General features: G+C 33.7%; 1 protein-coding gene and 1 long non-coding RNA gene across 2 annotated transcripts in view; both read left to right on the top strand.

Annotated features, from left to right (window-relative positions):
• LOC138325055 (TBC1 domain family member 2B-like) overlaps positions 1-5,756 on the top strand; it is a 32,416-nt gene extending 26,660 nt beyond the window's left edge. Inside the window, exons 17-19 of the mRNA XM_069270417.1 lie at positions 3,647-3,781; positions 4,478-4,555; positions 5,211-5,756. Coding sequence (XP_069126518.1) covers positions 3,647-3,781; positions 4,478-4,555; positions 5,211-5,306 — 309 coding nt within the window. The 3' untranslated portion in view covers positions 5,307-5,756. The remainder of the gene's footprint in view (positions 1-3,646; positions 3,782-4,477; positions 4,556-5,210) is intronic.
• A 2,808-nt stretch (positions 5,757-8,564) lies between these two features.
• On the top strand, positions 8,565-11,519 carry LOC138325054 (uncharacterized). The gene is made up of 2 exons (XR_011208726.1): positions 8,565-10,549; positions 10,891-11,519. It is a non-coding gene; the product is annotated as an uncharacterized lncRNA (long non-coding RNA).
• The last annotated feature ends 1,990 nt before the right edge of the window (positions 11,520-13,509 follow it).

Below are 13,509 nucleotides of genomic sequence, written 5' to 3'. Positions count from 1 at the left end.
AAGGGTTATCAAGTTTGTTTTAAAAAATGACCTTTAAGTTGCATTCATGATCACAATCTTTAAATGTACAAGTTACTGTGTATTTCAGTTCTGCTATGAATATTGTATTAACAGTCTGATGACTGTTAAGGCCCATTGGGCCTCTTGTTAATTTCTGTGGGATAAATATTGATACCTTTTTCAGGTAAAGTGCTTACTTGGGATTCGGTCAAATTTCAGTCTAGATATGTAGGTCACTGTTACTGAAAATAGAAATTTTTATCAAGTTCCTCTTGGGATGATATTACTAAAACATCATGGTCAACTTTTTGGGGGAAAGAGTATTCTTGGTATTGTTTCCAGGATTGGACGCCATCAAAGGTTAAGATCACTCTTATATAAAAATTGACATTTTGTATGTGTTTGAGAAATCAATTTCCCTTGGACTGATGATACTTTTACTTTTATACATACCTTCCTTAGGCAGGCAAAGTGCTTGTACTGAAATTGAGATCACCATATTAAAAATAGAAGTTGTGTTTTCTTGCAATCGATAAATTTCTCTTGGGCCAAAATCTTGTCACAAGTACGGGGGAACCTATAAAACCTGTTCCACTGAAATGTTTTGTAAAAGAAATTAGAATGAATTCTCATGAAAATTTCTGGCTAATGTATTCGTTTATTTATGGTTGTGTTGCAGAGATATAGGGTTCCTGTAATTTACATCATTTAGTGTAGTGAACTTTCAGTCTAAGTTGATCAGGTTAATTAGAGTTATAAGTAAAGTTCTTTTCTTTACCAGATGTTGTTTCTTTTCTTTACCAGATGTTGTTTCTTTTCTTTACCAGATGTTGTTTCTTTTCTTTACCGGATGTTGTTTCTTTTCTTTACCAGATGTTGTTTCTTTTCTTTACCAGATGTTGTTTCTTTTCTTTACCAGATGTTGTTTCTTTTCTTTACCAGATGTTGTTTCTTTTCTTTACCAGATGTTGTTTCTTTTCTTTACCAGATGTTGTTTCTTTTCTTTACCAGATGTTGTTTCTTTTCTTTACCAGATGTTGGTTCTTTTCTTTACCAGATGTTGTTTCTTTTCTTTACCAGATGTTGTTTCTTTTCTTTACCAGATGTTGTTTCTTTTCTTTACCAGATGTTGTTTCTTTTCTTTACCAGATGTTGTTTCTTTTCTTTACCAGATGTTGTTTCTTTTCTTTACCAGATGTTGTTTCTTTTCTTTACCAGATGTTGTTTCTTTTCTTTACCAGATGTTGTTTCTTTTCTTTACCAGACTTTTCTTTCTTACCAGATTTGTTCTTTTCTTACCAGATGTTGTTTCTTTTCTTTACCAGATGTTGTTTCTTTTCTTTACCAGATGTTGTTTCTTTTCTTTACCAGACGTTGGTTCTTTTCTTTACCAGATTCTTTTCTTACCAGATGTTGTTTCTTTTCTTTACCAGATGTTGTTTCTTTTCTTTACCAGATGTTGTTTCTTTTCTTTACCAGATGTTGTTTCTTTTCTTTACCAGATGTTGTTTCTTTTTTCTTTACCAGATGTTGTTTCTTTTCTTTACCAGATGTTGTTTCTTTTCTTACCAGATTTACTTTTCAGACCAGATGTTTGTTTCTTTTCTTTACCAGATGTTGTTTCTTTTCTTTACCAGACGTTGTTTCTTTTCTTTACCAGACGTTGTTTCTTTTCTTTACCAGATGTTGTTTCTTTTCTTTACCAGATGTTGTTTCTTTTCTTTACCAGATGTTGGTTCTTTTCTTTACCAGATGTTGTTTCTTTTCTTTACCAGATGTTTGTTTCTTTTCTTTACCAGATTTTGTTTCTTTTCTTTACCAGATGTTGTTTCTTTTCTTTTCCAGATGTTGGTTCTTTTCTTTACCAGATGTGTTTTTTTCTTAACCAGGTACTTTTCTTTACCAGATGTTGTTTCTTTTCTTTACCAGATGTTGTTTCTTTTCTTTACCAACGTTGTTTCTTTTCTTTACCAGTGTTGTTTCTTTTCTTTACCAGATGTTGTTTCTTTTCTTTACCAGACGTTGTTTCTTTTCTTTACCAGATGTTGTTTCTTTTCTTTACCAGATGTTGTTTCTTTTCTTTACCAGATTGTTGTTGTGTTGTTTCTTTTCTTTACCAGATGTTGTTTCTTTTCTTTACCAGATGTTGTTTCTTTTCTTTACCAGATGTTTGGTTTTTTCTTTACCAGATGTTGGTTTTACTTTACCAGATGTTGTTGTTTCTTTTCTTTACCAGATGTTGTTTCTTTTCTTTACCAGATGTGTTTTCTTTTCTTTACCAGATGTTGTTTCTTTTCTTTACCAGATGTTGTTCTTTTTTTTACCAGATGTTGTTTCTTTTTCTTTACCAGATGTTGTTTCTTTTCTTTACCAGATGTTGTTTCTTTTCTTTACCAGATGTTGTTTCTTTTCTTTACCAGATGTTGTTTCTTTTCTTTACCAGATGTTGTTTCTTTTCTTTACCAGATGTTGTTTCTTTTCTTTACCAGATGTTGTTTCTTTTCTTTACCAGATGTTGTTTCTTTTCTTTACCAGATGTTGTTTCTTTTCTTTACCAGATGTTGTTTCTTTTCTTTACCAGATGTTGTTTCTTTTCTTTACCAGATGTTGTTTCTTTTCTTTACCAGATGTTGTTTCTTTTCTTTACCAGATGTTGTTTCTTTTCTTTACCAGTGTTTGTTTCTTTTCTTTACCAGATGTTGTTTCTTTTCTTTTACCAGATGTTGTTGTTTCTTTTCTTTACCAGATGTTGTTTCTTTTCTTTACCAGATGTTGTTTCTTTTCTTTACCAGATGTTGTTTCTTTTCTTTACCAGATGTTGTTTCTTTTCTTTACCAGATGTTGTTTCTTTTCTTTACCAGATGTTGTTTCTTTTCTTTACCAGATGTTGTTTCTTTTCTTTACCAGATGTTGTTTCTTTTCTTTACCAGATGTTGTTTCTTTTCTTTACCAGATGTTGTTTCTTTTCTTTACCAGATGTTGTTTCTTTTCTTTACCAGATGTTGTTTCTTTTCTTTACCAGATGTTGTTTCTTTTCTTTACCAGATGTGGTTTCTTTTCTTTACCAGATGTTGTTTCTTTTCTTTACCAGATGTTGTTTCTTTTCTTTACCAGATGTTGTTTCTTTTCTTTACCAGATGTTGTTTCTTTTCTTTACCAGATGTTGTTTCTTTTCTTTACCAGATGTTGTTTCTTTTCTTTACCAGATGTTGTTTCTTTTCTTTTACCAGATGTTGTTTCTTTTCTTTACCAGACGTTTGTTTCTTTTCTTTTCTTTACCAGATGTTTTTTTCTTTTCAGATGTTGTTTCTTTTCTTTACCAGATGTTGTTTCTTTTCTTTACCAGATGTTGTTTCTTTTCTTTACCAGATGTTGTTTCTTTTCTTTACCAGATGTTGTTTCTTTTCTTTACCAGATGTTGTTTCTTTTCTTTACCAGATGTTGTTTCTTTTCTTTTACCAGATGTTGTTTCTTTTCTTTACCAGATGTTGTTTCTTTTCTTTACCAGATGTTGTTTCTTTTCTTTACCAGATGTTGTTTCTTTTCTTTACCAGATGTTGTTTCTTTTCTTTACCAGATGTTGTTTCTTTTCTTTACCAGATGTTGTTTCTTTTCTTTACCAGATGTTGTTTCTTTTCTTTACCAGATGTTGTTTCGCTTCGCTGTGGCCTTTTTCAAAATGGCAGAAGAGGATATATTACAACAAGACAGTGCATTAGGAGTGAACCATTACATGAGGGTCATAGGGGAAAAGATGACTAATGTCCGCAGAATATCACAGGTAATGACTGAAAGTTGCTCCACCGCCGATGACTGAAAGTTGCTCCACCGCCAACAGACCATAAATGATACTCATCATTTGAACAACAATTGGTGTTTAATCGTGTATATATATATGTCTAATTAACGCAAACAATAATATAAAATACTTTATTTTGCTTTTGGTGCATGCATAGTCAGAACTTCATTCTATATAGAACAAAGTGGCAAGGAATTTTTTCGGGATGCAATTAATTATTTCTAATATTTTTATCTTAAAGTAAAATTAGAAGCTCAAACTTTCCAATGGTGGTAATGGTGTAAAGTAAGTAACTTTTGTAACTGAAGAAAAATACAAAATTATCTGATCCTATTTTTGATAGTGGAAAAATACCATTTGTCAGCGGTGGAGCATCTTTAATCTTAGCCAGACTACACAGTATTTATTTGCCATGGAAGCAAGGAAATGAGTGGGGAGAGATAATTCTTGTTCATCTGTCCTTTAATCCCAGCCTGTATATGGAGGTCTTAAATTTGGCTTATATTCCTGTTGTTGACATATTTCCTGCTGCACTAGTTTACTAGATATTGAACAGTTTTGCAAAAATGACTTATAATATATAATTTAATTATACGCAACAGTTATTAATGTTAAATGTAAGTATATGTCATTAATTAAAACATCTTCCTCAACAATATTGATGTTCTTTTCTCACAGTTTGCCTTTAACTGGATTAACCCATTCCCTATGAAGAGTATATCTACGAAACGTCAGTTCTATCTGCAACAACTTAGGGTAAGTCTCCTTATAATCAGGGGAGGTCACTCTCTATAATCAGGGGAGGTCATCCCTATAATCAGTGGAGTTCACTTCTTATAATCAGGGGAGGTCACTCGTTATACTCAGGGAGGTAATTCCCTATAATCAGGGGAGGTCACTTCTTATAATCAGGGGAGGTCACTCGTTTTACTCAGGGGAGGTCATTCCCTCATATAATCAGGGGAGGTCATTCCCTATAATCAGGGGAAGGGGAGGTCATTCCCTATAATCAGAGAAGGTCACTTGTAATAATCAGGTGAGGGCACTCCTTATAATCAGGGGAGGGCACTCCTTATAATCAGGGGAGGTCTCTCCTTATAATCAGGGGAGTTCACTTGTTACAATTAGAGGAGGTCACTCCCTGTCATCAGGGGAGGTTGTTCATTATAATCAGGGGAGGTCACTCCTTTTTTATCAGGGAGGTTACTCGTTTCTCAGTTCTAAGTCTTCTTATTTTAAATCATCCTTAAAACGCATGCACCATTTGCATTTTTACTAAGCCACATTGAAAATATAGAAATCCAAGTCTGATGTGCTGAAAATGATGCGCTGTGTCATATATAGCTGAATCTCACGGTCAATACACTGTGCAAAGTACATCTAAATCTTAATCCCTATTTGTCTGCTCCAGGGTGAACTAGCAGAGTTGGATCGACTAAGAGAAGACATCAGAAGTCAGCGGGTAACGTCAGACTGTAGAGAGTTCTTCAGTGATGAAGAGCAATAACAGAAACTTTGATATTCAGACCACACGACACAAAGTGCAAACAAATTTTCAAAAAACTATCCTATACAATGAAGAAGTCATACAGCATGGAAAAACTGCCACTACATGTATGTTCTTAGTCAAATGTTTTCTTCTCAGCATGCAAACAAATTTTTAAGGTTTGTTGATTGTTGAAATAAACCTAGTACATGTATATGGTCAAGCAGTGACTGAGTTAAAACTGTTTGTGATGTTTTGAACATCTGGAAATAGAAAGGAAATTGACAGTGCTTTTACAGCATTATTTTGTTGTATTTCAAACCATTCCACACAATGTTTATAAAGAGTATTTATATACCTAAACACTATTATGCAATATGATTTTATTTGTCTCATCAAATTTCATGTACCATCATTTTCCATGCAGATCAACCATATTTGAACATCATTCATAGAGCATCATTGTATTATTTACGTGTTGTTTTCATGTACAATGTTTTTAAAAACAAAAGATCATGACTTTTGACTGATTTAAGTTCAGCTGAGAGTTTCGTAAATCCAAAGCTACACTAAATTTAAAGACAGAGGTGAATTTTTCAAGTTGTTAATTTTAATAAATTTGAACTATTTCTGTAATCCCCATATGAACTATTTCTGTTTCTCTCTTCTATAAATGAGTTAACTTAACTGAACAAATAAAGTAGTTTGATTGGAAAGGAGATAATTGATACCTCACTCATACTTGATTTTTAAAAACAATTCTATTTTGAAGGACAAATTTACAGCATTCATTAGATTTTTATCAGCTGAATGAAATTAGAGGGAAATCACCAAATTACATTAAAATAAATATTTGGTTTCCATCATTGACCATTATGATAAATTTAAATATGAATATATTCTTTTGCGGGTTTCTTGTTCATTATGGATCATTATATTTTTTGTCACTTGTTTATAGCTTAAATCTAATGAACGTTAGTTAGCTTTGATATCTCAATAAAAAATGTTTTTACTGTTACACGACAAAACATCCTCAATCTCCATGGATTACGATCACATACGCTCTCTAATCGTATGTAATCGTAATTATACTCATGGAGATCAGATGACTCCAAAAATGTGCAATATATTTATCTCTCCAGAAGATCAACTTGTGTCGGTTCTAAATGTTTTGTTAAGTTATGATTTTCTGTTGAATTAGATAATTTGTGTTATGTACTTTGATGAACATTTTTTAATATTAATTTATACGTTTCAATGGATATATGAGCAGCAAATAGCTTGCATCTGTAAAGTTTATTATGTAGTATGTTTATCCCACCATGATGGAACGATCAAATCACATTTCATTTATAGTTCTTCGGTATATTACCTTTCTTAATACTGGTATTTCTCCAAAAGCATTAATGGAACATTATTAAAATTTCACATCTTTGTCCTAAATTATCAAGGACTGATTGGAAATTATAAAGGCCAACAGACAGTTGCCATAGGTTTTTATTAGTAAATAGGCATGTATAAATAAAATGTCTGTTAAAATCCAGAATTAACTTTCCATATATGCAAGCCCAGTTAGACATAATGCCACCAATGGTGACCAATTAGAATCTAGAATGACACTTCATACTATTTCCATTACTTTCCTGGGAATATTATTTCCTAATTGTGACTTTCCTGGGAATATTTCACTAAATTCTATGCTAATTGTGATGTCTTTCCTGGGAATATTTCACTAAATTCTTTCCTAATTGTGATACTTTCCTGGGAATATTTCACCAAATTCCTTTCCTAATTGTGATTCTTTCCTGGGAATATTTCACTAAATTCTTTCCTAATTGTGATTTTTTCCTGGGAATATTTCACTAAATTCTTTCCTAATTGTAATGTCTTTCCTGGGAATATTTCACCAAATTCTTTCCTAATTGTGATGTCTTTCCTGGGAATATTCATTATTTCACCAAATTCTTTCCTAATTTTCACTAATTCTTCTGAATGTTTCACTAAATCTTTCTGAATATTTCACTAAATTCTTTCCTTATTGTGATGTCTTTCCCAGGAATATTGTAATGACTTCCATAGTTGACTCCTAATCATGAATATTACTTCTGCACCCATTGAATATTACCTATTTAACAAACCAATTTATTTTAACTTGTTTTCATGTAAATTGGCGTCTACAGTAGCTGTTAGCGCTATTGTTCAGGGACTTTATACTGTACTCTTTTGGTTCTAAGATCCTTATTAGCTTAATACTCATGATAATAAAATCAAAATGGTAGGTGTGGTTTAGATTTCTCCTTTTAACCCATCTATTCGGAGTCTACCGCTTTTGAGGCAAAATATTCTGCTTTCTGCAAAACATCATTTTTCCTTCCAAATTTCTTATTGCTGAAATTCTGATAGCGCCATGGCAAACTTTTTCTTCAAGTAAACAGCCACTAACTTCTGTCTATCTAGATCTATATGTGTCTGTATGACTACACATGCTGCCTTTGAAGTTGGTGCATGTCAGTGGCGTAGGAAGATTTCAAATATAAATTGGGGGGGGGGGGGGGGGGGGGGGGGGGGGGGGGGGGGGGGGGGGAGGTGGGAGGGCAGAGGTCCTCAATATTTTGTAACCCCCCTCCCCCCCCCCCTCCGTAAATATATTACGATTTAGAATGGCTAAGATGAGTTTTACGATGCATTTTGATGACTTTGCGAGCACCAGAAGGTGCGAGATTTTGGTGTTTGGGGGGTTTTCCAGGGGATCTCCTCTGGGGAAAAAAATTACGATTTAGAATGGCATTGATGAGTTTTACGATATATTTTAATGATATTAAAGCGTTCTTACCATGGTAATTTTTTTATTTAAAGTAACCTGCATTTAGAAATGATAATTGTGATAATTGTGTCGTCATATCATTGTGTAACCCAGCTCGATCTGAACATACCGGCTTCACACCATCGGCATTTGTTTTGTAACTCAAAATTATAATGAATTAATTGTCTTGCTAAGACATTTAATTTTTTAAGAGACATATTTTGAAATACAAATGTAGTACGTAGAATCCCTTAAAGGACGTTTTTAGTGTAGTTCATGTGTATTGAATTTCTACTATTAAAGGTTTGAACATTATGTGCTTGAACGTTTTAGGAAATGCGCCATGCAGCTGAAGAAAGTACAAAAAATGTGAAGGAGGACCTTTTTTCTTTCAAATATACATTTTTAGAACATTTCAGTCGGCGAAAATGGGGGGGGGCAAAAAGACATGTTTGCCCCCCCCCCCCCCCCCACCCCCCCCCCCCGCTTCCTACGCCCATGCATGTGGTGAATACAAAATGAGTGTAAGTTACCAGGGTACTAATTCACTAGTGCAGCAGGGTAAATTACCTACCTACTGTATTTACCGCAATATATATCATCTAGCTGGTAATTTTCATAGTTATGCTTCTCTTGTGATTTCATGAGACAGGATTCAAGTCGCTGAAAATTTGAAATGGAAAATAATAAGTCATATTTGAGTTTTCCTTGGGTTTTTTTGGTTTTTTTACCTGTTAAATCAAATGGCTATAGGGTAATAAAGTATTTTCTGCATTTTTAATATCTTAAAAATTAACACATAACTACCACCACACATACTCTCCAGTATATTTGTTCAGTTTATTTGATACTCATTTATAGTTTATATAAGTAATATTGATGTTGAAAATCAAAACATCAATTTAGTTCATGTGTACTTATGGGATTAAGTGTTAAAACTATTTTCAAAATTTATTCTTTTAAATTATTCTATATATATCTATATAAGTTTTATTTCTATTTTAATATATATTTTTTTTCAAAGTGCTTGCCAATTAATATAATTAATTAGTGCTTGTTTAGGAGAGAACTGATATAGGCACTGCCTGTTGTTGGATCGTTTTTCATTTTTTGAAATAAAACTTGATGCAACAATTGAAAAAGTGCTTGTTTAATGATGCTCATTTATAATATTATATTTCATATCCTGGTAATCACTATCTAGCTTCTATCTTTTTAAATATTTTTGTTACGTTTTTTTTTTTAAGATTGTTTAATTTGATGGCACATTGTACAACATATTGTGGGGCCGCTGTGGCCGAGTGGTTAAGATGTCCCGACATATTACCACAAGCCCTCCACCTCTGGGATGCGGGTTCGAATCCCATGTGGGGCAGTTGCCAGGTACTGACTGCTGACTGGTGGTTTTTCTCCGGGTACTCCGGCTTTCCTCCACCAACAAACCTGGCACGTTCTTACATGACCCTGGCTGTTAATAGGACGTAAAACTAAACAAACAAGTACAACATATTGTTAACAGTAATGTTATCAGCGTGATATGTTACTTTTTGTTGGAAACTTTTTGAAGTAAGATATATGTGCCACTACTGTTGCTATGGATACAAGAATTTTCAGCATTTAAGTGTGTTGCGAGAATGAATGCAGCAGAGAACAATGTATTTTATTAACCACGTTATGTTGTTGTATTCTGAAACTACTGTATGAAAGTTGTATGTACGTAAATATTCATTCCAACAACATAAACATTTAGATATACTGTATTGGCCGTAATTGGCACCCAGGATGTTTAAAAATCATAACAAAGGAGGTGCTTATTAGAGAACCAAAATATAGGTCGTGGACGAAAACCTTCTAATAAACTCAACCACTCGTGTATTTTAACTCTTTCCGTACTCTTGACACATTAATCTGTCACAGTAAAAATGCATATGTCTTCTTTTCTTTGAAACACTTTGTTACGCTGTGATTCACATATGAAAGACTCCCACATTATTAATTTGAGATACAATACCGATGTTAAGCATCAAGCAGTTCTAAAACTTCTTTAAATTAATGATATGGGGGCGTTTATATAACTTAAACTCCTTCTCCCGAAGAGGGGAGGGGTGCCAATTACAGTGAATACGGTACCACAATGATTGTATGTATTAAAGAACCATTCCCACATTATTATTGATTCTTATATTAAGAATGGATGTATGTGAGGCTGAAGTATAATAGGAATGTGTGTTGATAACTGAAATGATAAGTCTTATATTTATGTTATGTAGACCAAGCGGTCCAGTTTATCGCATACTAAAGAGTGACAGGTGTAAGGTATATGTGTTGCCTACCTGCTAAATTTTAAATTTGCTGCTTTTCCTACAATATTGTTATGTTTTTACATAAAGATTATTTACCAAAGTTACAGAATTTATAATTTTAATTTTATTTGGAAACCATTCAGCTTTAACTCGTTAAAGTGAATAGTCGGGCAAAAAAAACCAGTCGAAATGCGTTCATTGGCCTTCCAAAAGTTCTCACATATTAATACAACGGTCAAGTTCTGCTTAGTTTCCCAGTTCTGACCATTAAAGTAAAGAATAGTTGAAAGCATTGAAAGCGAGGCTGCGTGGAAATGTAACCACGGACATAGTGAGCCGGGAGGACGTTTTAGAATTCCCAAACTTTAAATCAATTTCTTCGTACGCAGACAGATTTTGGCGAGAGATTTTATTTTTCCATTTCATAAGAAATTATACTGGATACATTCACACCATTTTTACCGACTTTAGCCATCCTTGCCCGACTGTTCACTTTAAGAAGTTTTCATTTTGATACAAAATGCTTTAAACCAAGCTTTCTTTCGCGTGCAATTTACTTTCGCGAATATCGCGATCCAGGTAAATTTGTGAAAGTTTATCTCCATTTTGTCTTTTAACTCTTAACATTTTCTTATAGGAATTTCAGGACGATTTTTAAATCCGTGAATGTTAATCTTAGCGAACTTGTTTTGAAATGGAAATCACAAAATTTAGTAGCCACGAAAGAAAGTTGGTTTACAGTAGATATATTATTTCAGTCAAGTAATATTTAAGGCAAGGACTTTTTAAACCCATTTAATTGCAGAACACAAAAGGAAACTTGATTTTACTTCCCCAGTTCGATTATTTTCATGTGCAATTACTCAGATATTTTGCCAGAAATTCAATACATAAATTAACTGCAAAAACGTGTCAACATCAGTCCAGTAGAACCAAATGATTCAAAATCACGTAATTAAATGTAGTTGGACATGAAGGCGGTAAATTAAGTTGTCTAATTAAAGGTTCTAATTTGTGTGCCATGATTATTAACTCTATGAAAGTTGATATTGATATTTTGTTATAAAACAATGTTATATCTGTGATCAAAATATAATCCAATAAACAAGCCAAGAACAAAAATACAAACTGTCTGTGGTTCTATATAACACAAAGAGTGAGGTAAGTATATTCCACATCATAACCATCTTCGCTAGTCAAGACTTCTGATTACGTTACACTCCACGAACCCTTGGCAGATATAGCTGTCAGTTCTAGCCCTCTAGCGGCGATTCGAAATTACCGCTCTTTACGCATTTTTTTTCGACCAATAAAAAACAGACGTGCTTCATTGATGAAGTTTATAAACAAACATGGATGCTATAAACTGATAAAGGGAAAAAGAGAAAGAAATCACAGAGCGTTTTAACATTGAATCTCTGAGGGAACATTAGATAAAGGGTTTAGAAGTGGAGTGTAATCAGAAGCCTTGGCTAGCGAAGATGCAGCATAACTTGTGAAATGAAATCATTGTAATTAAGAACAAGGACATAGTCATTCAGATCCCCCGCCAATGGAGATATCAAAACTGAAGTAAGTTTGATTGTGGAGACTTATGTGTATGAAGAAAAAAACAGGAAAAAGGAAGTTGAGCTAAAGAAAGATGGAGTATAATTCAAGTAGAGCGGGGCTGCAATTGTTGAATCAGGTATACAGCCTTGACATTTATATAAGACTATATACACAAAGATGGGTGGAGTTTTGCAAAGTAACATTTACCATTTACCATGATATTTTCAGCAATGTTTCCATGGTAACGGAAAAAGTGCAAAAAATGAAAACCTAAAAATAGCAAAAGGTACTACTAGACCATAAAAAGAATGTGTCTATGAAGTTTCGTGGAAATATCTCTGCTGGTTTTAGAGTTATGCTCCGGAAATGAACCTGCTACAAAAATATGATATTTTCAGCAATGATTCTATGGTTACAGAAAAAAGCACAAAAAGTGAAAACCTAAAAATAGCAAAAGGCACTACTAGACCATAAGAACAATGTGTCTATGAAGTTTCATGGAAATATCTCTGCTGGTTTTAGAGTTGTGCTCCGGAAACGATTCTTACACAAAAATCTGCCATTTTCAGCAATGTTTCCATGGTTACAGAAAAAAGTACAAAAAGTGAAAACCTTAAAATAGCAAAAGGCACTACTAGACCATAAGACTAATGTGCCTATGGAGTTCCGTGCATATATCTCAACCGGTTTTCCAGTTATGCTGCGGAAACGAACCTGGTACAAAAATATGATATTTTCAGCAATGTTTCCATGGTTACGGAAAAAGTGCAAAAAATGAAAACCTAAAAATAGCAAAAGGCACTACTAGACCATAAGAACAATGTGTCTATGAAGTTTCATGGAAATATCTCTGCTGGTTTTAGAGTTATGCTCCGGAAACTATTCTTACACAAAAATCTGCCATTTTCAGCAATGTTTCCATGGTTACTGAAAAAAGTACAAAAATTGAAAACCTTAAAACAGCAAACGGCACTACTACACCATAAGACCAATGTGTGTATGAAGTTTCGTGGAAATATCTCTACTGGTTTTAGAGTTATGCTCCGGAAACCATTCGTACGGACGGACGGAACCCTTTTGTATATCTCCCCCGCCAACTTCGTTGGGCGGGGGATAATAAACTTATTATTATTAAACAAGATACATATAAAAAGCATGCATCTTCGCTAGTCAAGGTCTCTGATTTTTATACTACATTCCAGGTAATGGTTACCCATTACAACTCTAGTTTAACATCTAATAAACAGTCGGAGTCATTTAATAAATGTATTACATGCTAAGGAGGTAGAGGAAAGCTGAAGAAATGCCAACTATGGTCAATTACCTTGTACCTGGTACCTTTACATGTAATTACATGTTAAGGAGCTAGAGGAAAGTCGAAGAAATGCCAACTATGGTCAATTACCTTGTACCTGGTACCTTTACCGGTAATTACATGTTAAGGAGCTAGAGGAAAGCTGAAGAAATGCCAACTATGGTCAATTACCTTGTACCTGGTACCTTTACCGGTAATTACATGTTAAGGAGCTAGAGGAAAGTCGAAGAAATCCAACTATGGTCAATTACC

This window comes from Argopecten irradians, chromosome 6 (assembly GCF_041381155.1).
Source record: "Argopecten irradians isolate NY chromosome 6, Ai_NY, whole genome shotgun sequence".
Lineage (NCBI taxonomy): Eukaryota > Metazoa > Mollusca > Bivalvia > Pectinida > Pectinidae > Argopecten > Argopecten irradians.
Note: the sequence above shows the minus strand (reverse complement) of the source record. Positions and strands in the feature narration are given on the sequence as shown.